The 23,664-nt window shown below is 32.5% G+C and overlaps 1 protein-coding gene across 1 annotated transcript; it reads right to left on the reverse strand.

The window, feature by feature from the left end:
* Positions 1-95: 95 nt before the first annotated feature.
* On the reverse strand, positions 96-23,607 carry LOC127711134 (THO complex subunit 6 homolog). Its single transcript, XM_052217085.1, has 14 exons — positions 23,504-23,607; positions 22,255-22,370; positions 20,303-20,367; positions 19,027-19,081; positions 16,159-16,210; positions 13,933-13,970; positions 12,456-12,504; positions 11,541-11,618; positions 10,152-10,251; positions 9,810-9,862; positions 8,067-8,135; positions 6,935-7,048; positions 3,816-3,944; positions 96-311 (listed from the first exon to the last, which is right to left on the reverse strand). Exons 1-14 carry the CDS (start codon positions 23,504-23,506, stop codon positions 222-224), a joined length of 1,011 nt encoding a protein of 336 aa, XP_052073045.1. The 5' UTR covers positions 23,507-23,607; the 3' UTR covers positions 96-221.
* Between the last annotated feature and the right edge of the window lie 57 nt (positions 23,608-23,664).

Here is a 23,664-nt window from a genome sequence, read left to right on the forward strand (position 1 = left end):
AGAAGCGGGATACGGGATTCTGACAAAACAATAAGCGGGATCCGGGATCAGACCCCCCCAATGAGACCCCAACAATACTCATTCAGACACAAACCCATTTGACATAACTAAAATGTATTACAAGCTTTTTTTCCATACAATTACTTTTGTTCTACTGTGAACAAAAATTTAAAAGGACAAGCTAAAGTTACAATTTTTTTTCAAATTTTTAATAATGTATTTTAAATTTGTGAGAATGTAAATGAGAATGCTTTGTAACCAAAGTTTGTAAATATGTCCAACTTAGAACTGTTCCCTGTTGCACTCAGCACCTACAAAGAATTTAAAAAACTCAACATATTAATAAGTACAATTCAAGGTTACAATAATTGAAAGTAAAATCACTATCACCACTTATTCAGTAAATTTATGACACTGGTAATGGGAAATAACTGTCTATTCAATTTAAAGAATTCCACATTTTGAATATTACAACCTCATTGCAAACATAAATTACTGTATTAATGACAACCTTTACGATTATTCCATAAATGTTACTAATTTCGTGGTGAGATTACGGTGTTAAGGTCAACAGTATAATTGTTATGGATTTCCGTTTCTTATTGGTCCAGAACAGTTCCCTGTTTGTATATCATTTTAATACTTAATTTTGGTTATCACTGGGTAATGATAAGCACTTGATTGATTAGGATTATTAAATTATTTCAGGTTTCTCAGTACTACCTACAGTAGGAAACGATTGATCCATTTCTTGTTAGAATCAGAATAATTAATGAACGTAGCAAGTTCTTGTTTTCAATTTGACCATGTCTGATGGAAGGATTGAAGTTTTTGCAGTGCAGGAAAGGAAATTCAGACAATGAAATCAACACTGGAACATAGAATCAGAATAATTAATGAACGTAGCAAGTTCTTGTTTTCAATTTGACCATGTCTGATGGAACAATTGAAGTTTTTGCAGTGCAGAAAAGGAAATTCAGACAATGAAATCAACACTGGAACATAGAATCAGAATAATTAATGAACATATCAAGTTCTTGTTTTCAATTTGACCATGTCTGATGGAACAATTGAAGTTTTTGAAGTGCAGAAAAGGAAATTCAGACAATGAAATCAACACTGGAACATAGAATCAGAATAATTAATGAACATATCAAGTTCTTGTTTTCAATTTGACCATGTCTGATGGAACAATTGAAGTTTTTGAAGTGCAGAAATGGAAATTCAGACAATGAAATCAACACTGGAACATAGAATCAGAATAATTAATGAACGTAGCAAGTTCTTGTTTTCAATTTGACCATGTCTGAAGGAACAATTGAAGTTTTTGCAGTGCAGAAAAGGAAATTCAGACAATAAAATCAACACTGGAACATAGAATCAGAATACTTAATGATTGTAGCAAGTTCTTGTTTTCAATTTGACCATGTCTGAAGGAACAATTGAAGTTTTTGCAGTGCAGAAAAGGAAATTCAGACAATAAAATCAACACTGGAACATAGAATCAGAATAAGTAATGAACGTAGCAAGTTCTTGTTTTCAATTTGACCATGTCTGATGGAACAATTGAAGTTTTTGAAGTGCAGAAAAGGAAATTCAGACAATGAAATCAACACTGGAACATAGAATCAGAATAATTAATGAACGTAGCAAGTTCTTGTTTTCAATTTGACCATGTCTGATGGAACAATTGAAGTTTTTGCAGAATCAGAATAATTAATGAACGTAGCAAGTTCTTGTTTTCAATTTGACCATGTCTGATGGAACAATTGAAGTTTTTGCAGTGCAGAAAAAGAAATTCAGACAATGAAATCAACGCTGGAACATAGAATCAGAATAATTAATGAACGTAGCAAGTTCTTGTTTTCAATTTGACCATGTCTGAAGGAACAATTGAATTTTTTGCAGTGCAGAAAAGGAAATTCAGACAATAAAATCAACACTGGAACATAGAATCAGAATAATTAATGAACGTAGCAAGTTCTTGTTTTCAATTTGACCATGTCTGATGGAACAATTGAAGTTTTTGCAGAATCAGAATAATTAATGAACGTAGCAAGTTCTTGTTTTCAATTTGACCATGTCTGATGGAACAATTGAAGTTTTTGCAGTGCAGAAAAGGAAATTCAGACAATGAAATCAACACTGGAACATAGAATCAGAATAATTAATGAACGTAGCAAGTTCTTGTTTTCAATTTGACCATGTCTGAAGGAACAATTGAAGTTTTTGCAGTGCAGAAAAGGAAATTCAGACAATAAAATCAACACTGGAACATAGAATCAGAATAAGTAATGAACGTAGCAAGTTCTTGTTTTCAATTTGACCATGTCTGATGGAACAATTGAAGTTTTTGCAGTGCAGAAAAGGAAATTCAGACAATAAAATCAACACTGGAACATAGAATCAGAATAATTAATGAACGTAGCAAGTTCTTGTTTTCAATTTGACCATGTCTGATGGAACAATTGAAGTTTTTGAAGTGCAGAAAAGGAAATTCAGACAATGAAATCAACACTGGAACATAGAATCAGAATAATTAATGAACGTAGCAAGTTCTTGTTTTCAATTTGACCATGTCTGATGGAACAATTGAAGTTTTTGCAGTGCAGAAAAGGAAATTCAGACAATAAAATCAACACTGGAACATTTTGACCTTTGCAAATTTTGTAATAAAGACTGTTCCATCACCACAATAGTCAGTGTTCCTCACTCAGCAACTTTCAGTGTTCCTCACTCAGCAACTTTCAGTGTTCCACACTCAGCAACTTTCAGTGTTCCACACTCAGCAACTTTCAGTGTTCCTAACTCGGCAACTTTCAGTGTTCCTCACTCGGCAACTTTCAGTGTTCCTCACTCGGCAACTTTCAGTGTTCCTCACTCAGCAACTTTCAGTGTTCCTCACTCAGCAACTTTGCATCATAGTTGTCATAAATAAAGGAAATCATTTACTCATCAATGTGTGCGTAGCCATTAGTATGATTATGGTAAAAAAGTAAGATTATTGAAAAAATCACAAATTAACGAAATCTCAATACTTGATTACTAATTGCACTAAAAGGAGGTTGACTTTTATGTATTAAGCAATAATGTTAAAGTACTGCTTCTGGATAAAATTATACCAAGAAGCAGGAGTACAAGCAATCATTATATCTACCAATCAGATAGATAACTGGAAGTGACCTTCTCATGACATCTTGTAACTGTATATTCTGTGTTTTAAACTCACATGTCCTGAATGCCCTTCGAGAAGAGCTTTGTAAACTGATCCTGATAATTATTTCATTTGATGTAGGGTTGACAAACTGAAGACAGAACTTCCATCCTGTTTTCCTTTAACCAAAATAGGCAAACAAGGAGACTATAAAGGGAAGTTTGGTCCTGTTTTTTTCTTTAACCAACCCTATTATTTACCTGAGAACCTTACTGTTACCTGATGTAGAGGTGACTAGACTAAACACAGATAATTTACAAGGAAATTCGGTCCTCTGTTCTACACAAAGGGATGCTGACATGTAACTTTTAGTAATTAAATAAGAACTCAAGATAAAGATGAGGGTGTACAAGGTGTGCATCCTTGACTCTCCATTAACAATCCCTGATATTACACCAGTTATATTATGTAGAGATGACAGTCTGACTGAACATGTGTAACGGTTGTCAAGGAACTACAATCCTCTGTTCTCCATGAACAGACATTAAAATTGCACCTCAGTCGTTTAATGAAGAATTGAAAAACATACTGAACACAGATGAGGGTGTACAGGGAACTTCCATCCTCAGTTTTTGGTCTCCATTAAAAACCTTTTATTTACCTTGCAATTATTCGATGCAGAATTATAAGATAGACTGAACACAGATGAGGGTGTACAGGGAACTTCCATCCTCTGTTCACCATTTACAGACCAGTGATTTATGTAACCTTTTGAGCCTGCTGAAATAATCTGTAAATATAAAATAGAAGTATTTATTTTTTACACAAATGAAAAATAAAAAATTTAAGACTTTACTTAATTTTTAAAACGAAAAAAGTAATAGATTTAAGCTTTAACATACTAATAAGTTTTCCATATACCTGTACATTCATTAACAAAAAAAAACTAACAAGAAATCAGGTCAATTGACAGCAAACCAGGTTTCTGAATTTTGAAGGTAATAATGAAATTGAGAATGAAAACAGGAATGTGTCAGAGAGACAACAACCCGATCAAAGAGCAGAAAACAGCCCATGGCCACCAATGGGTCTTCAATAGAGAGAGAAAATCCCGCACATGGAGGAGGGCTTCAACAATTGTTGAACATAGAGGGCAATTGGTTCAAATGAACTTAATGTATTCTTATTCATGGGTCTTTATGCTTGTATGACCTGCCACTTTCAGTGCCTTTTTTCCAGTCATCAAGGATCATATGTCCTAAACGGTAAAAGTGAAAATAGTCAATATCAAACTTGACCTCCATTTTGTCATCAGTATTAACATATTAAAATTTGAATGCATTGGATGAACAGTTAACAATATTCATTTTCAAATGTCCCTATAGGGTAATATAGATAATTGACCAAAACAATTAAAATATTTAAAAAAATAAATGGAGACAGATGATGCCCCCGCTTACATACAACCTTATAAAGGGACACAACTCAAGAACAATAAAAGTGACGCTACCCAAATTTGTACTTGATCTTTGTTTTGTGGTAATAAGTATTGTGTATAGGTTTCATGTTTGGTAGGGGCAAACTTAAGTTACAGAAGGGGAACTAAAAATTTTGCAATTTTTCGATTTATAAAGGGGCATAACTCAATAATTGTTAAAGTGACACTACCCAAATTCAACTTGATCTGTGTTTTATCAGTGGAAGGCAAAATTAAACATTTCATTGTATAAAGCATTGATTGAAGTTGATTCAACTATAATCATGGACAAAGGAAGATAACTCTAATTTTAATAAAATGCTCCGCTGGGGCGCAGCTTGATACGACCGCAGAGGTCGAACCCTGAACAGTTGGGGCAAGTATGGACACAACATTCAAGCTTGATACAGCACTGAATTTGGATTGTAATTAAATATTTGACACAGCATAGGTTTCTGACACAAAATGAATGTGGTCTAAGAACTTAAAAATTATTAATTCACCTATTCAAACCATATCATTATTATTTGCTTTTATATATAAATCAGAAATAACCAATTTAAAATGGAAAATTTTAAAGAAAAAAAAGATAAAAAAATCCCCCCACCCCAAATTTTTTGAACCCCCTTATGATTCATCACCCCCAAACTCAATCCCAGCCTTCCCTTTGTAGTATGGTACCTTGCAGTACAATTTCAGAGAGATCCATACACTTGAACACAAGTTATTGTCTGGAAACTAGAAAAATGATTGTTTTTTGGCCCCTTTTTGGCCCCAAATTCCTAAACGTTATGGGCAATTACCCCCAAACTCAAACCCAGCTTTCCCTTTGTGATATGGAACATTGTAGTATAATTTCATAAAGATCAATACACTTAAACACAAGTTATTGTCCTTAAACTAGAAAAATGCTTGTTTTTTTGCCCCTTTATGGCCCCTAATTCCTAAAATTTTGAGGCAATTACCCCCAAGATCAATCCCAGCCTTCCATTTGTGGTATGGTACCTTGCAGTACAATTTCAGAGAGATCCATACACTTGAATACAAGTAATTGTCTGGAAATTAGAAAAATGATTATTTTTGGCCCCTTTTTCCTAAACGTTTTGGGCAATTACCCCCAAACTCAATTCCAGCTTTCCCTTTGTGATATGGAACCTTGTAGTACAATTTCATAAAGATCCATACACTTACACACAAGATATTGTCATGAAACTAGAAAAATGCTTGTTTTTTGCCCCTTTTTGGCCCCTAATTCCTAAAAATTGGAGGCAATTACCCCCAAAATCAATCCCAGCATTTCCTTTGTGATATGGAACCTTGTGGTACAATGTCAGAGAGATCCATACACTTACACACAAGTTATTGTCATGAAACTAGAAAAATGCTTGTTTTTTGCCCCTTTTTTTGCCCCTAATTCCTAAAATTTGGAGGCAATTACATCCAAAATCAATCCCAGCATTCCCATTGTGATATGGAACCTTGTGGTACAATGTCAGAGAGATCCATACACTAATACACAAGATATGTCTGGAAGTTACAAAAATGCCCCTTTTTGGCCCCTAATTCCTTAACTGTTGGTACCATAACCCACAAAATCAATCCCCACCTTCCTTTTGTGGTATTGAACATAATGGTAAAATTTCATAGAGATCCATTCACTTAAACTAAAGTTAGAGTGCGAAAACCAATGTGTCTTCGGAAGACATGACGACGACAACGTCATACCAATATACGACCGCAAAATTTATTGCGGTCATATAAAAATTACTTGAACAATGACATCATTGATATTTTAATTTTTCTATTTGTAAAGGGGCATAACTCTAGAACAGTAAAAGTGACACCACCAAAATTCAAACTTGATCTGTGTATTGTGGTAATAAGCATTGTGTATAAGTTTCATAACATTTGGTTGATGCAAACTTAAGTTAGAGAACGGAAATGAAAAATTTTGCAATTTTTCCATTTATAAAGGGACATAACTCTAGAACGGTTGAAGTGACGCCACCAAAATTCAAACTTGATCTGTGTTTTGTGGTAATAAGCATTGTGTATAAGTTTGATAACCTTTGGTTGAGGCAAACTTAAGTGAAGAGAATGGAAACCAATTTTGGGACGTATGTACGTACAGACGGACAAGGGTAAAACTTAATGTCCCCTCCGCTTCGCCAGGGGCATAAAAACCAAGTTTGATTGAATTGTTTCAACTGTTTTGGTTCTAATACATCCTTGAAGTATTCCGCTTTGAGCGTTCCTGTATGAAAAATATGAATATTTAGAGATCTGTCTATAAATAGTCTTACTGAATCATCATGGAACATAACACACTGCTGACAGGCTCCCGGTGTATCAAACATAGTTGTAGCTGTCAATGATCTTAGATGCCATAAAGACAGACTTGGTCCCCCTCCACATACCTGTAATAAACAAACTTGTTTTCAGATTTCTCCTCTCAAATGAAAACAAGACCAATACTGTGTCTGGACCTGCATCGTTGCATGCAATTTATTGAGTAACATGAAAACCGAAGCATATCTGATTATTCCCTTCAGTTGAAGCCAAGAACACTTTGACGAAAATTTTCCCTTGTACTATTAGTGTTTTAATATTTCAAACTATCGGTAAACAGGAAGTGGCTGCAAAGCACGAGTAGAAATTTCTTACACACTGCAACTCAACATTATCAAGTTGCAGACCAAATATAAAATCTTTCCCTTGCATAGAAGCCAAGAAATTTTTTGACGAAAATTTTCCTTTTACAATGAGTTTTGTAAAGTTTCAAAAATTGCTATCATTTTGAATAAATATTCAAAAAACAGCACTTAATTCTTACATTTACAGATCTTCAAATAAAATATATATGTGATAAGCATTTTGACCCTAAAAGTTAAACTTTTAACACAAAAATTTGTTTAGTGATATGAAAGCATATTATCCCATGTAAAATCAATTGAACATCATGTAGGTGATTTGCATAATGAAGATGCTGATTTCTTAGTTGATAGTTCAGTAAATACTCACTAAATTTCAATATTTATTAATTATTTATATAGAATAATAATTTATTGTTGCATATTTCTATTAATTATTCATATTTACAATATATAATGTCAAATACTTTTTCAAATAAATAAAATATGGATTTTTTTAAAATCATTATATAATGGTTTTCTAAAAGTACGCAAACAATGGGTTAAAATAGTGTTGGTTAACTAGGAAGATAAAGCTAATAATTCTATTCTTGGGTTGCTTTAATATAAATTGTAAACATGTGATCGTATCAGGTGATTTGATTTGTCTTATAACCATTAAGGAATCATTATCTGCATTGAACATCTAATGTAAATCTGACATTACAAATTATTTAATACAAATAAAAATTGAACTGACAAGTTGTAATAAGACTGCATAACACATAAACTGTATTTATCTTACCAGCCAATCATCTGTGGTATCCATGGCAACACATCCCAACCATTTACCAAACTTAGGTCTTGCACACAACTAAAATACATATATAGATTAAGGATTAAAATGTAGTTTTCATCAGCTGTTCATATTGAATCTGAGTGACTGAGTGCTCTTGTTACCTTAGACCATTAGGCAGATGTCTTTAATGCTATGGTATGATTATAATCAATTATTTCATACATACATGGTTTTCTCCAGAAGTAATTGGCCTTAATTATTTGTCACATATGGGTAAAAGAACTTCAGTGCGTCTTTTATCAATTCTGAACACCAGAAATTCATTGTCCTAATTGTTTGTCTGATTTTTAATTTTCCTTTGGTTCAACATCCAATTTATAATGACACCACCCACAATACTTTGAAATAAGAAAATTATTTAAAAAAATAAATAAATGGGGAATGTGTCCATGGGAAACAGATGATGCCCCTGCTTGCATATAACTTTACAAAGGGCCATAACTCAAGAACTGTAAAAATAACACTACCCAAATTTGAACTTGATCTGAGTTTTGTGGTAATAAGCATTGATTATAAGTTTCATAACATTTAGTTGACGTAAACTTAATTAGAGAACAGAAACAAAATTCAGCAATTTTTCCATTTTTAAAGGGGCAAAACTCTAGAACAGTAGAAGTGACACCACCAAATTCAATCTTTATCTGTGTTTTGTGGTAATAAGCATTGTACATAAGTTTCATAACATTTGGTTGAGGCAAACTAAAGTTAGAGGACAAAATCTAATATTTCTGCAATTTTTCCATTTGTAAAGGGGCATAACTTTAGAACAGTGAAAGTGACACCACCAAAATTCAAACTTGATCTGTGTTTTGTGGTAATAAACATTGTGGATAAGTTTCATAACATTTGGTTGAGGCAAACTCAAGTTAGAGAACGGAAACAAAAAAAAAACAGCATTTTTTTCATTTGTAAAGGGGCATAACTCTAGAATGGTAAAAGTGACACCACCAAAATTAAACCTTGATCTGTGTTTTGTGGTAATAAACATTGTGGATAAGTTCCATAACAATTGGGTGAGGCAAACTAAAGTTAGAGAACGGAAACCAAAAATTCAGCAATTTTTCATTTGTAAAGGGGCATAACTCTAGAACGGTAAAAGTGATGCCACCCAAATTCAAACTCGATCTGTGTTTTATGGTTGTAAGAATTGTGCATAAGTTTCATAACATTTGGTTGAGGCAAACTAAAGTTAAAGAACGGAAACCAATTTTGGGACGTACAGACGGACAGACAAGGGTAAAACTTAATGCCCCCTCTGCTACGGAGGGAGCATAAAAATACACATTGATCCTGTCACTGAAAACCTCCACGATATAGGTTACAATAAACATTATTAGAAAATTGTAAAACATACTTCCAATAACTTTACAACAATAAATGATTGATTGACTGTTGGTGTTTAACACCACTTTCAGCACTATAAGCTATATAGTTGCAGCCAGCTTTTATTTCAAGAATAAAAATAACATTCAATTAATTCAATTATTGATTATAAAAGCCTTTATATAATTGCTGAATTTTATACTGTTGCATGTTCTTTTGTTTTGGAAAATAGAATGATCTGACAAAATACCAGCCTACATATTGATTAATACTATTCTAACAACAAATCAAATAAAATGGATGAAAAACAACCTAAACAGAATTTGACACATTTTAAAATTTATAAATTTATAGTCCTCTGAATACCTCATTTTTATATGGTTCTATACTATGCACAGCATCACTTGGGCTCCTTGTATCTGAAATAAAAACATAGAATGGAACTAGTTCATATTACACAAACAGGTATAAATAAATAAATGTTTACTGCTTTTCCAATCAGCCAGCAGAGGAAGGGGCATCGTGAACATGTCCTTTTTTCCAAATCTCCCTGCAGCATACAGTCTCAATCTGTAAGGCTTTCATGTGATTCTCTCAGGTTTTTCTCTTTGTATGAATTTATGAGTAACCTCCTTTTATAGAATAATTTTGCGTTGATCATTGACTATGTGAAATTAGTACCCAATGTATAATAAAGTCTTTATTTACCCCATATTTTGACTGTACCATCCTCTGATGCCGAGGCACATGTGTTTCCATTCTTCACTGCTAAACTGTGTACATAATTGTCATGTCCACTTAATGTTATCTGAAATGATACAGTGTCACAGTCTAATCAATTATCATGTACAATGTCACAGTCTAATCAGTTACCATGTACAGTGTCACAGTCTAATCAATTATCATGTACAGTGTCACAGTCTAATCAATTATCATGTACAATGTCACAGTCTAATCAGTTACCATGTACAGTGTCACATTATAATCAATTACTGTGTACAGTGTCACAGTCTAATCAATTATCATGTACAGTGTCACAGTCTAATCAATTATCATGTACAGTGTCACATTCTTATCAATTACCGTGTACAGTGTCACAGTCTAATCAATTATCATGTACAGTGTCACAGTCTAATCAATTATCATGTACAGTGTCACAGTCTAATCAATTATCATGTACAGTGTCATAGTCTAATCAGTTACCATGTACAGTGTCACAGTCTAATCAATTATCATGTACAGTGTCATATTCTTATCAATTATCATGTACAGTGTCACATTCTTATCAATTATCATGTACAGTGTCACAGTCTAATCAATTATCATGTACAGTGTCACATTCTTATCAATTACCGTGTACAGTGTCACAGTCTAATCAATTATCATGTACAGTGTCACAGTCTAATCAATTATCATGTACAAATAATCATCTTCATGATATCCTTTGATTGTCAAATAAGAAAAAATAGGCAACTATGATTCTAAACATAAAACTAAATGCCCCAAGGAGACAGTATTGTTCAATTGAACAGCATGACATTCTTTAGGCCATTTTTAGTTTTGTTAGCAACCATGTCTAATGGTAGTTTGGATCATCAATCATTTTTCTTATACATCATTTTAACTTGAGGTAGTAATTGGGCCTTAACAAGATTTTTTAAAAAGTAATTTAGGGAGTCAACCAGCCTATATCACAGAACGGTAATTTTTGTTGGGGACAGGAACCAGATTATATCACAGAGAGGTAATTTTTGTTGGGGAAGGGAACCAGACTATATCACAGAAGGGTAATTTTTGTTGGGGAAGGGAACAAGACTGTATCACAGAAGGGTATTTTTTGTTGGGGAAGGGAACCAGACTATATCACAGAGAGGTAATTTTTGTTGGGGAAGGGAACCAGACTATATCACAGAGAGGTAATTTTTGTTGGGGAAGGGAACCAGACTACATGTATATCACAGAGATGTAATTTTTGTTGGGGAAGGGAACCAGACTATATCACAGAGATGTAATTTTTGTTGGGGAAGGGAACCATACTATATCACAGAGAGGTAAATTTTGTTAGGACAGGAACTAGACTACATTAAAATATGTTACCTTTTGTTCACCAGATTCAAGGTCCCACACATAAATGTTATTGTCACCACATCCAGCAAACACTTCAGATTTATCTTCCTGAAAAAAATATGTTAATTCTCAACATTTCATTTACAACACTCAAACAACAAATACTGTAGATAGTTTGTATTTATATCTACAGAAGAAATATTTATCTTTTCAATTAGATACAGTATTCATCATGATTCCGTAGTACAAAAATGTATAATACAAATAACATGCACTATATAAAAAATCTAAGCAACATTTTAATGAACTTTTGAGTAGTGACTGATCAACAGGTGTGAAAAGTTGCTTACATGGACAACTCAACATTATAAAGTTCCAGAACAAATAATAAATGCCTCAATACAGAAGCTGAGTTGTATCTAATGAAAGTTATGGACATACATGTGGAAAAAGTGATTGCAGTATACCATTCATTCTATTATTGATTGATATTTTGTGTTTAACACCACTTTCAGCACAATTGGCTATATTATGGCAGCCAGTTTTTAATGGTGAAAGGAGCCGGAGTGCCCAGACAGAACTACTACCTTCAGCAGGAAAACTGGCAATCTTACCGGTAGTCAATTAAGATTGGAGTTGAAAGCACCTGCCAAGTGGGGGGTCTAAACTCCCAACCTCAGTGATACAGCAGATGAACTACTTAGACCACCTAGCAACAGAGGCCCCCTATCCTGTTAAAGGGGGGTATAATATAACATAGACTCTGGGAGTGGGTATATACAATAGAGGTAAATATGAACTGAATATTGAATTTCTGTTAAAAAATTACCTAATTTAGCCACTCTGACTTCTATAGTCTTAAGGTTAAAATTGAAAATTCATTGTACCGGTACCCAAAGAAACATTTCACATGGAAAGAACTTGAACACAACTGATATACCTTACCTCTGTATTAAGGACTATGGAGTTAATCTCAGGCTGTGAAAATGGTCCTCTATAATAAAATTTAAGAAATCATAAACATTATTGCAATCTTTTCGTTCATGCAAAAAAGTCAAATAGTTGATAAAGACAGAGATATTTTTACCTGCAATATAAAAAGCAGTGATTTTATAATACATGGCCATAATTCAATTTCTTGCATCTATTTGGGATTGGAATATCTGATTTTTAAGTGCATGAATCATAATGCAACAACATACAATAAAATCAATGATATATCATAAATACTTCTTCAAAACACACTTGTATAAAAGTTGTCATCTTAATTTTGCAGTCACTGGAGCTTGACTGAGGGAAAAGGGTTTTATAAATTGAGTTGGAAACACTTATCATGAAACCAACCTTATCAGAAAATATATATAAAATTTTAATTAATTAATATAACATTATAAGAGGTTACAAAACACTGCTAAAGTAACATCTATGTCTTTCTTGGTAAATATTCATCACAGACAAAAATGTGTTGAGATGACAATCATATCTATCAAACTATAGAGCAGCTCATTGACTGTAAAAATATCATATTAACCCTAGAATTCATTTAATGGATTTTGCAAAAGAATTCATTTGTCCCTTTATCTTGAAAAACAGACTGAAAATTAACAAGTATCCCATGAGGATAAAAAATACTGAAAAGCTCTGAGCTTGCCTTCTTTTTTTATTATTTCAAAATTTTCACAATTTTCACAATACACCCTCATAAATGTATCATATGCACTGTCGTCAAAACCATGACGCAGAGAACAGAATCAGATAAACATTGTCGACACTATATAACAACTAAAAACACATCTAAATTAATCAATGTACTTAGAAAGATCTGAAATAATATATTTTGATACTACCGGTAATCGTTTGCTAATCCAGGAAATACAAGCCTCAGTAAAAATTTATGTTCGTTGTATATATACATTGTAATTATATAAACATGAAGCAGAAAAAAGTCAATAATTTAATCTTGTAATTTTTGTTTTGCTTCATTTCATGATCTATAAATTTGTGTGCTAATCATAACGTTAACCTCAACAAAAGATTATATTTGATCAATATAGATTAAGCGTCTGTTTTTTCCTGTCAGTAACAGATTAATTAGCTATTTTTATACAATATTATCCTGTCAGTGCATGTGGGTTTATTTTGTGGTGCAAGAAAACTTTCATCATTGAAGACAGCACATTGACATTTGTTCAATTTGTGTAGCAATATGTAACATTCTAAGGTGCATCAAACATTTTTATATTCATTATAAAGCAAGGCAATATTCTTTATCAAATGGAACAAAAATTAAGAGTGTCATATTCAGCAGTATTGCCAGCGATAATATATTGCTTCCATTTTGACCAATTTCCATTATAGAGTTTTCACCAATATTGGTGCAATAACCCGATAACATATTTTCTACTTATATTTTTATACTCACTTTTTTGGAATATTTAAGGACCACACCACTCTTGGGGACTGTAAATCACAAAGTATTAACATATATATATAAACTAGATACGGAAATCCCCCCTCCCCCTCTGCTCTGCCATATGCATGAGTATAGTTCCACATACTTTAGATTTGACAAACAGTGATGTTGAAGTACAACTTGAATTTGTGGCGCTGTCTATAAGACACAAATGATGCCCCTGCCTGACCATAAGAAATAATGTTTTTTAACACTATGATCTATCTTTTATTTCTATTCTGAATGTCTACACTTACAGGACTAAATGTCCAGCCAAAAGGTTTCAACTTTCCAGTTTTAGTAGTCACCAAGTTCAATTTTCTATTTGCAGTAGTCACCAAGTTCAACTTCCCGGTATTGATTAAATATTTGACAATACTAAAAAATCTTATTTATTGCATTAGGGACATTAAATTGTAGTAGTACAAACCATGTTTTCAATTATATAGCAAGTGAGAAGGATGAAGTCCAACTACTGGTTTTTGTGAATATCTTACACCCCCCTTTCTGACTTTTAGTACAAAAAAAAAGACTAAGTCAAATACCTGGCATTTTGAGAATATTTGAAAAAAAATCTAAATCCTGCATGTGGCCATGCACAGCTCTATTATGTGTAGAAACATCCTAAACATGCTACAATATATTAAAGCTGTAGCTTAAAAATTGTAGGAGGATATAGCAGGACATATCATGTATTTATATCCGGACGGATGGGGGTAAATTTAAATTGCCCCTCAACATTTTGTCGTAGGGGCTTAAAAAATTCAAGAGTGCACATGCTACAATGTCTTGCCTGCTTTACTGACCATTGATCATGTTTATTTTATGTTGAAAGTCTTAAAGATAAAGGTTTTACTACAAGTATCACATAAACTAACATTTTTAATAACTGTGACAATGAGGTCAAGGTCAGATAAATCCTGTCAGACAGACATGTACACCTTACAATCATTCTATACACCAAATATAGTTGACCTATTGCTTATGGTAATTGAAAAAAAAACCAAAACACAAACACTTAACATTAACCAATGAACCATGAAAATAAGGTAAGATAATACCGGCTAGACCGACATCTACATTTCACAATCATTCCATACACCAAATATAGTTGACATATTGCATATAGTATGTGAAAAAAAGACCAAAACACAAAAACTTAACATTGACCAATGAACCATGAAAATGAGGTCAAGGTCAGATGAAATCTGCCAGACTAAAATGTACCCCTTACATTCATTCTATACACCACATATAGTTGACCTACTGCTTATAGTATCTGAGAAACCAACCTAATCACGCAACTTTCACCTTGATCACTGATCCATGAAATGAGGTCGAGGTCAGGTGAACCCTGTCTGACAGACATGTAGATGTTGCAAGGAAACCGTATACCAAATATAGTTATCCTATTACTCATAATAATATAGAAAAGGATAGTTTACAGTGGTATCAAATGTTAACTACTACAAGTGAAAGTTTTCCATGCATCTATTTGTTTCCCTATCTATCACATCCTCTAGGTTCAAAATCATATGAGAGTAAATATTAAGACAATGAAACATTTGGTTGAATTCAGTTTGGATTTTTGCTGTGAATGACCAATTTCCTACAATAGAATAATCTTAAACTTTCTTTCAATCCTTTATTAGTAGGAATTGATGACATGACATTTTCTGTAATATTTCTTATAAATACTTTACTACATGTTTTGAATTGTTACAATACACATCAAACTACTTGCAGTTATTGTATCTAAGCAAGTTTTACAGAAAATTACAAATAAGACATGAAGCTGTATCACCTATAAGTATTTGAAAGAATATGGGGAAGATTTTTCATATATCCGTTTTATAATATAGTAAAATGTCTCCATGTTCAAAAAATTTAACAAGAGGTAATTTGGTAATAAAACAATGGATTCAGTAAGGACTTATAGATGAGATTGTTTACACCTGCAGAAATAGAAATGCACTAGTCAACTTTTACATGTTTTACATCAGGATAAACAGCAAAAATTATCTGACTTAAAGAAGGGTCAACTTTTTTTTCGAGTATCGACGATATATGTGTCAAAAAGAAATTATTTTTAAGAAGTAGCACTTTCCCACTCAGAAGCATGTGTATATTTACATAAATGGTTTGTATAATCAAGTATTTTTCAGGTTATCTTTTAGTAATATCAAAAGAATTTACCTTACTTAAAATATCAGACCATTTCCAAGCTTTTATTGGACCATTTCCTCCACTGAAAGTAATTGAAAATCATATCATCAATACAAACATAACTAAACTAGCATTGGTTAACTGGTTTTGCTGATGTTTACCATGTTTACCCCCAGATCTCCTTTTATCATATTCATATTCATATTCTATTTCTTGCTGCACTTGGTTGTATTCTTCAAAACATATTTTAAGACAGAATTTTATTGCTATGTCAGAATATGATAGAAAACGTATTTTCAAACCTATTCTGCATATTCACAAGCTTCTAGTCATCAATTAAATAGCTCACAGCATAAAGATGGGCATTGTTTCTCTTGATATCAAAAGTATATCCCCAAAATATTTGAGCTATATATTTTAAAAGTTCACACCATAAAGATCATGTGTACTAAGTTTCAAGTTGATGTGAACAAAACTTCATTGTAAACTACCTCAACCAACAATTTGACCCTGATACAAGAGGGTAGGAATGCCCTTTACCGTCAGGCTTCAAACGGTCATTTTCGGCTACCGTTAGCATCAAATTGGTTAAAATTTTATTGTGATTCTTCAAAATATCCTTATCGTGATTTGTCAGAGGTCTCAAATAATTAACCGTTACCGTTATTTTTGGAAAGAACTTAACGTGATTCTTCAAAATCAGTAGATTATTTTTCCGTCATAAAGAAAGTGTTCATTTTATCGTCATGCACAATATACCATTAACGTCATTTGGCCAGATTTTCTACCGTTATTCGTCATGAAGGTACCCCCATTATGACCCTCATACAAGACAAACATACAGATCAAAAAACATAATGCCTCCCTACTTTCATAGGTGGGGCATATATAACAAGGTCAGCTAAAGAAAATTTATCAAAACAATTGACAAAAAGGGTATATGACATCATGGAAAACAAAATTAGACCTGAACTCTTAGGAAGCTTTCTAAATTGAACATTGTATGATAATGATAATGAGAATTCTTTTCAATTGGGTAACATTGGATAGGTCAAGACTTGTTTGTCAATAAACTAAAACTAGAGGCTCTCAAGAGCTTGTGTCGCTCACCTGTATTAACTCAGGGGCAGCAACCCAACAACGGGTTGTCGGATTCGTCTGAAAATTTCAGGGCAGATAAATCTTAATCTGATGAACATTTTTGCCACCTGTCAGATTTGCTCTAAATGCTTTAGTTTCAAAGATATAAACCAAAAACTGCATTTTACCCCTATGTTCTATTTTTAACCAAGTCGGCCATGATGGTTGGAAGGCGGGGTCATCAGACAAATTTTTCAAACTAGATACCCTAATAATGATTATGGCCAAGTATGGTTAAATTTGTCTCAGTAGTTTTAGAGAAGAAGATTTTTGTAAAAGATTACAAAAATTTACCAAAAAATTGTTAAAAATTGACTATTAAGGGCAATAACTCCTAAAGGGGTCGACTGACAATTTTGGTCATGACAAATTATTTGTAGATCTTACTTTGCTGAACATTATTGCTGTTTACAGTTTATCTCTATCTATAATAATATTCAAGATAATAACCAAAAACTGCAAAATTTCCTTAAAATTACGAATTCAGGGGCAGCAACCCAACAACAGGTTGTCAGATTTGTCTGAAAATTTCAGGGCAGATAGATCTTGACCTGATAATCAGTTTTACCCTATGTCAGATTTACTCTAAATGCTTTGTTTTCAGAGATATAAGCCAAAATCTACATTTTACCCCTTTGTTCTATTTTTAGCCATGGCGGCCATCTTGGTTGGTTGGCGGGGTCATCGGACACATTTTTTAAACTAGATACCGTAATGATGATTGTGGCCAAGTTTGGTTAAATTTGGCCCAGTGGTTTCAGAGGAGAAGATTTTTGTAAAAAGCTAACGACGACGACGACGGACGACGGACGCCAAGTGATGAGAAAAGCTCACTTGGCCCTTCGGGCCAGGTGAGCTAAAAAAGGAAAAATCAAAGCATCGTTGATGTTGTGATCCAGCCATATTCATAGCTAGTCTGATATTCTTTCTGACTATACTTTTTTCTAAATTTTTTTCTCTTTTCATTTCCAATCTTACTGTAAAATTTCTATGTTATTGTCCAAAGTTAGGGAATTTCGCAATATTGATGCAAATATAGATATATATACTGATCTTTCAATTTTAGACTGTCAGATTTTATTTTTGACAAGAATGGAAAGGAAAATCGTCAAACAAGTAATATATTTTTTATATGCCATTAATAATGACAGGTTTAATAATTTCCAGAAAGAGGCCTTATAAATGCACTTTCTCAACAACATAAATTAAAAAAAATAATAACTATTTTTTATCTAAATTGTTGTTCATTCTTCATTAAGAAAAAATACATTTCCTGTATTCAAATCTGAATGTACAAATACCTAATGCTGAGATATTTCCAATAACTGTTAAATAGCAATATAATGGGATATAAATGTAAAACAAACAAATAAATTTTATTGCAGAAAATGCTCAAGTAAGAGTTATGCAATTTTGTTTAATATTTCAACCAAATTTCTGATAATTGTAACTAATTAATTATAACTTGATTATTGACTTATGTCAGATGATAAGGGCACTGATTTTACAAGTAAAGTAAAATTTGCTTGCATTTTTATACATTTTTTTTCAATTTTGAGAATTCTATAGGATTGTACAATTTTTAGTCTCCTTTAGGGCTAGAACTGAAATTTAAAGAAAAAAAACCTTTCAGGGATCTAATGGGAAAAAAGTGACGTCATCTACAAAAGGCAATTATGACCAATGCTTAGGAACCAGTGACAAAAAACCTCTTAGCTTACCGGTAGTTCAAATTACTATAAAACTATTATCACTTACCTTATCAATAAAGTATCTGTTGATGCTAATGTAAATATAGCTCCATCTTCTGAGGCTGAAATAAAAGATATAAGTACAACATGTACATATACAAGCAGACATAAGAGGGTCTTAATAGGAGTTACAGAACAGAGAATAAAGGGCTAAGAGTACAGAAAAGTGAAAATAAAAAATAGAAAAAGAGGGGTGCTAAATACAATGAAAAGATAATAATGGGCAAAATAAATAAAGTCAAACATATATTTCCAGTAGTTATCAATAGTTGGATACCAATTCCTAAATAAAAATGATATAGAAGGAAAGGATTAAAGAAAAGAAGGGTATAACAATATTTCTTTTTAAAGAAACATAATCAATTACTCTTGCATAAAACAGATGCAGTTTAATGGCATATTACATTTTTGTTTTCTATTTAGAATGAACAGTTAAACCCAATAAATCCATTTTTAAGCTCTTGAAATGATTCTTTACATGTTGTATATAAGAAAATGTTTTCATGGGAAAACACAAGTACAAAAGTCATGAAAGTATTAGCAAAAGAGAGGAGAGAGATGTCAAAGGGATATTCAAACTCATGTCAAAAAACAAACTGACAATGACATGGCAAAAAACGAAAAATGACAAACAACAGCACACATTACACAAAGTATTAAACTAAAGACTAAGCAACACAAACTCTACCATAAACGCTTGATATACGAAATAAATAAAGTGAATTTTAAGTTGTTTACATGGTATCTCATGACCTCAATTATTAATTTTTTTTCTCAAAAACTTTGTATCTTTCATTAAAGGGCTTCATTATCACTGAACTAGTATATATATTTGTTTAGGGGCCAGCTGAAGGACGCCTCTGGGTGCGGGAACTTCTCGCTGCATTGAAGACCTGTTGGTGACCTTCTGCTGTTGTCTGTTCTATGGTCGGGTTGTTGTCTCTTTGACACATTCCCCATTTCCATTCTCAATTTTATTACATTTGTTTTCATGTATAACATTAAAATATAATGATTTTTGTCCAACACTAATAAGACTAGTTTCTATGAATTTTAATAACCACTTTAGTTCAAATTTAAACATGATTAATACCAGTAATGTGTTTTTCTCTGGATTTCCAAACTCTTCCTAACCAGTTTTTCTATACCTTTAAAATCTTATAGTACAATTCCCATTGTTGTCCTGTCTGTATTATTATGAATATATTGAGTGGTTTTCAGATGTTATTCATCCTTTTTATGAACATAAAGACTGGTCCCTTGTTTTTTATCTGATTTCTTACCTTCAAATATAAAGACGGGTTTCCATGTAGCTTCAGAAGCTTCTGGTGCTAAAGCTGCTGACAAACTGTAAAAAAATAATGGATATAAAAAACTTCCCCTTTATATCACAAACTATCGACATTGCAACTTTTGCAAAAATCATTACCAACAAGTAAAAGTATGAATAGGCATGATAGGATCTTTTTGAATATCCAAATGTCATTTTGGATAAAAAAAAAAAAATTAAAGAAGTTTAAAGTTAGCCTTATGCAGTCAGATATATAACTCTATAGGGTTATTACAGAAAATATCTTGCATGTGTTATTACAGATACTTTGATGAGTTGTCTACTCTTTAATCCTTAAATTTTTGAAATCTGTAATAACACATGTTTGTTATTTGTAAAATAAATCATAAATGTTTTAATTTTTAGTGGACTCTAGGGAACTCTTGAAACTTTGTGCAGAAACTAAATGCATAGCCTTGATAACTAATTTTTGAATTAGATTAATACATTTTTCATTTACCATGGTAAATCAATGAGACAAGGCTTTTAAGGGATAAACTCAGCTGTAATAACAAGGCTTAGTTATTAAAGGCATGTAACTTAATATATGAGACACTTGAGAATTACTAGGAAACTTGCGCAGAACCTCATTACATGTTCTGATCATGATTTCTTACAATGAATTAAAATACATTGTAATTAAGCATGATGCATGTCTGAGCAAATGCTTTGGAGTGATGTTGAGAAACTGTAATAACACCCTTTAGTTATTACAGGCATATTTTTTCTGTCATAACATAGGTTTACTATGCATGATTGACAAACTATGAACTGTTATATTTTTCTATAGTTTAGAATACATAAAGACAATAGTAATATCAATAGCACTTATAGACATTTTAACAAAACTAATGGTGTATATTGTCCCTTTGAAACATGTAACATACATATGTTATCACAGTTCTTTGATTTTTTTAGTCCCCAATAACAAATGTATGTTATTTTTCTCTAATAACCCTATAGAATTATATCCTTGACTGTTATGGTTGACAAGATTTAAAAAAAAAAGCATGTAGTAACATTTATAACGAAATATCCTTTGACAACTGTTTAAAATCAAGTTTTGTTAGGACGCCAAAATTTCTAATAAAGCTATATTGAATATGATACACCTGGGAACAGTATATCTAACGGGAAATGAATCTGATACGCTTCTCAGTATAAAATTGATAAAATCTCGGACTCCCCGAGACTTCCCGAGATTTACGGATTTTGGTAGCGTCTGACTGAAAAACTATCAGAACTGCTCAACAAATAAACCACATAACTCTAATTGTAAATAAATACAAGTTTTATCATTTAGTAGATATATTTTGTCGTATAAAATTACCAAAATAAGTTTGATTTATTTGATGTGAAGTGTTTTATAATAGTTTGGGAATTTGTAAATCGTCGCGGCAATGGCCGCCACTTTTTTATTACCTTGTTTGCATTCTGCACAATTCTGTGATGAAATGCTTGCGATTTTAACAAATTTGAAGTGACAGAATACAAGTTTGATACACTAGCATCACTATAAAACTAGTTTGAATGACATTTTATTGATAATATCAGAAATTATTAGGATAATAGCGAGTCCGTTTTTAACACATGTCCGTTTCTGTATCGTATCTTTATTAACTATGGCACGACGATAAAATCGACTACAATCAGGTAGTGTCAAGTCCCGTCAATATATATGTTCCTGGATACACTAATGACAGCAGACCTGGCCATGCCATCATAAATATTTTGAGTATGATTATCATACTCAGGCTTTAACCAATCAAAATAATGTATCAGATGTTTCAAGCACAAATTGTGTACTCGGAGTACTGATAATAGTTTTATGACCGAGAACACTGGAATTACATTTCTTTTTAAACCATGTATACTTCTCTGAATTAAAAATAAATGTTACTGCACCTAAAAACAGCAATCTGTCCATAGTTATTAGCAGCTGCAATGTACTTTCCACATGGTGAGTAACAATGATCAAATATTGTTGTGTGTAGTTGTCTACGTGCTGCTAAATCTCTATCCTGCAAAAAGAGCATTGTTGTTTGTAAATAAAAACTCATCAACCTCAAACATACGAGGCTTATAATATTGTATGGCTAAAAATGCAACAAATTCTTAACAGAATGCAACAAAATTAACTAAAAACGTAGCATGTCTGTTTATTTTACAACCAAACATAATTAGAATATATGGCAAATTACCGTTATGGGGCATGTATAGTACTGGAATCGGACTCTGTGAACACACAATATTTTTCTGGATTTTGACAATCCAAAAAAAGATGCCTACCTTACGGACCCTATTTTCTTTAATTTCAGGATGTACATGTAAGTGGAACCATACATATATTTTTATTTGGCCTCATGTGAAATGATATCAATGTGAGAAATTCATATATGTAAAAGTTTCAATAAAATAACTGTATTCTCCAAATACTGTAAGAATTGTATAGAGAGTAACAATAATAATAGTAGCAGTATTATCTGTTAAATCTCTACAGTCTGTTATAACTATAAAAGAGAAGCATAATTTCCCGAACTTATATTGTGCATGATTGGTTGATTTTTGGTTGCTTAACGTTCAGTGGCAAATATTTCATGCATGTTCAGGGCGAGAACAAATTTAAAATAAATACAATAGGTAGGTTCTGTAATATTTAACTAATAAGGGCCATCTAGGATTAAGGTAGTGGAAATTTTGACTGCCACTGGCACAGGAAAGTGATGAGGGTATATATTGCATAGGGACAGAAATTTTGCCTTGCAAAAGGCCACCTAAAGACCCCTCAAAGAGTTATTGCAAGGGTTTTTGATGTGGAAAGAGCATGGCACTCTTAACACAAGGCACCAGATTTTACGTCCCCATCTCGGCATCTGTCCATTATGATCGGACGTGTCTGCAAACTTGTACATCCCACACAGCCAAATGGACGCCTCAATTTGGCAAGTGTTTACTGCGGGTCGGAAAAAGACCTAAGTGACCATGTCTCTATTCTCTAGTCACACCAATCATTCAAACAGTTATATTATTGCATATCAAATATTTGATCAAATAAATTTATCTATCTAATCTGCCAGATATAGATTAAACAACAGCACAAGCATAATCATTCAACAAGATTATATAATTTAGACTTTTCCAACGAAAGTTTTACCATTTTCAATTTTTAATCTATTTGCAACTGCCAGTGGAGTTATTTTTTTTTTTTGCTTTTGCACGTTTACTTGTTTTGGTTTGGTTTTCCCGCAGTTCCGGTGACTAATAATAAAACTTAATTCGGGTAAAATCCGGAATTAAACTATCCAAAAAAAATAA

This window comes from Mytilus californianus, unplaced genomic scaffold (genome assembly GCF_021869535.1).
Source record: "Mytilus californianus isolate M0D057914Y unplaced genomic scaffold, xbMytCali1.0.p SCAF_8, whole genome shotgun sequence".
NCBI classification, from domain to species: Eukaryota; Metazoa; Mollusca; class Bivalvia; order Mytilida; family Mytilidae; genus Mytilus; species Mytilus californianus.

Bases quoted from the DNA above. Each gene is read 5' to 3' on its own strand.
- LOC127711134 (XM_052217085.1), bottom strand. The intron at 19,082-20,302 runs GTAAGAAATCAG...CTTTTATTTCAG, and splicing joins ACCCGTCTTTATATTTGAAG to CCTCAGAAGATGGAGCTATA. The intron at 11,619-12,455 runs GTAAGGTATATC...TATTTTTTTCAG, and splicing joins CCATAGTCCTTAATACAGAG to GAAGATAAATCTGAAGTGTT.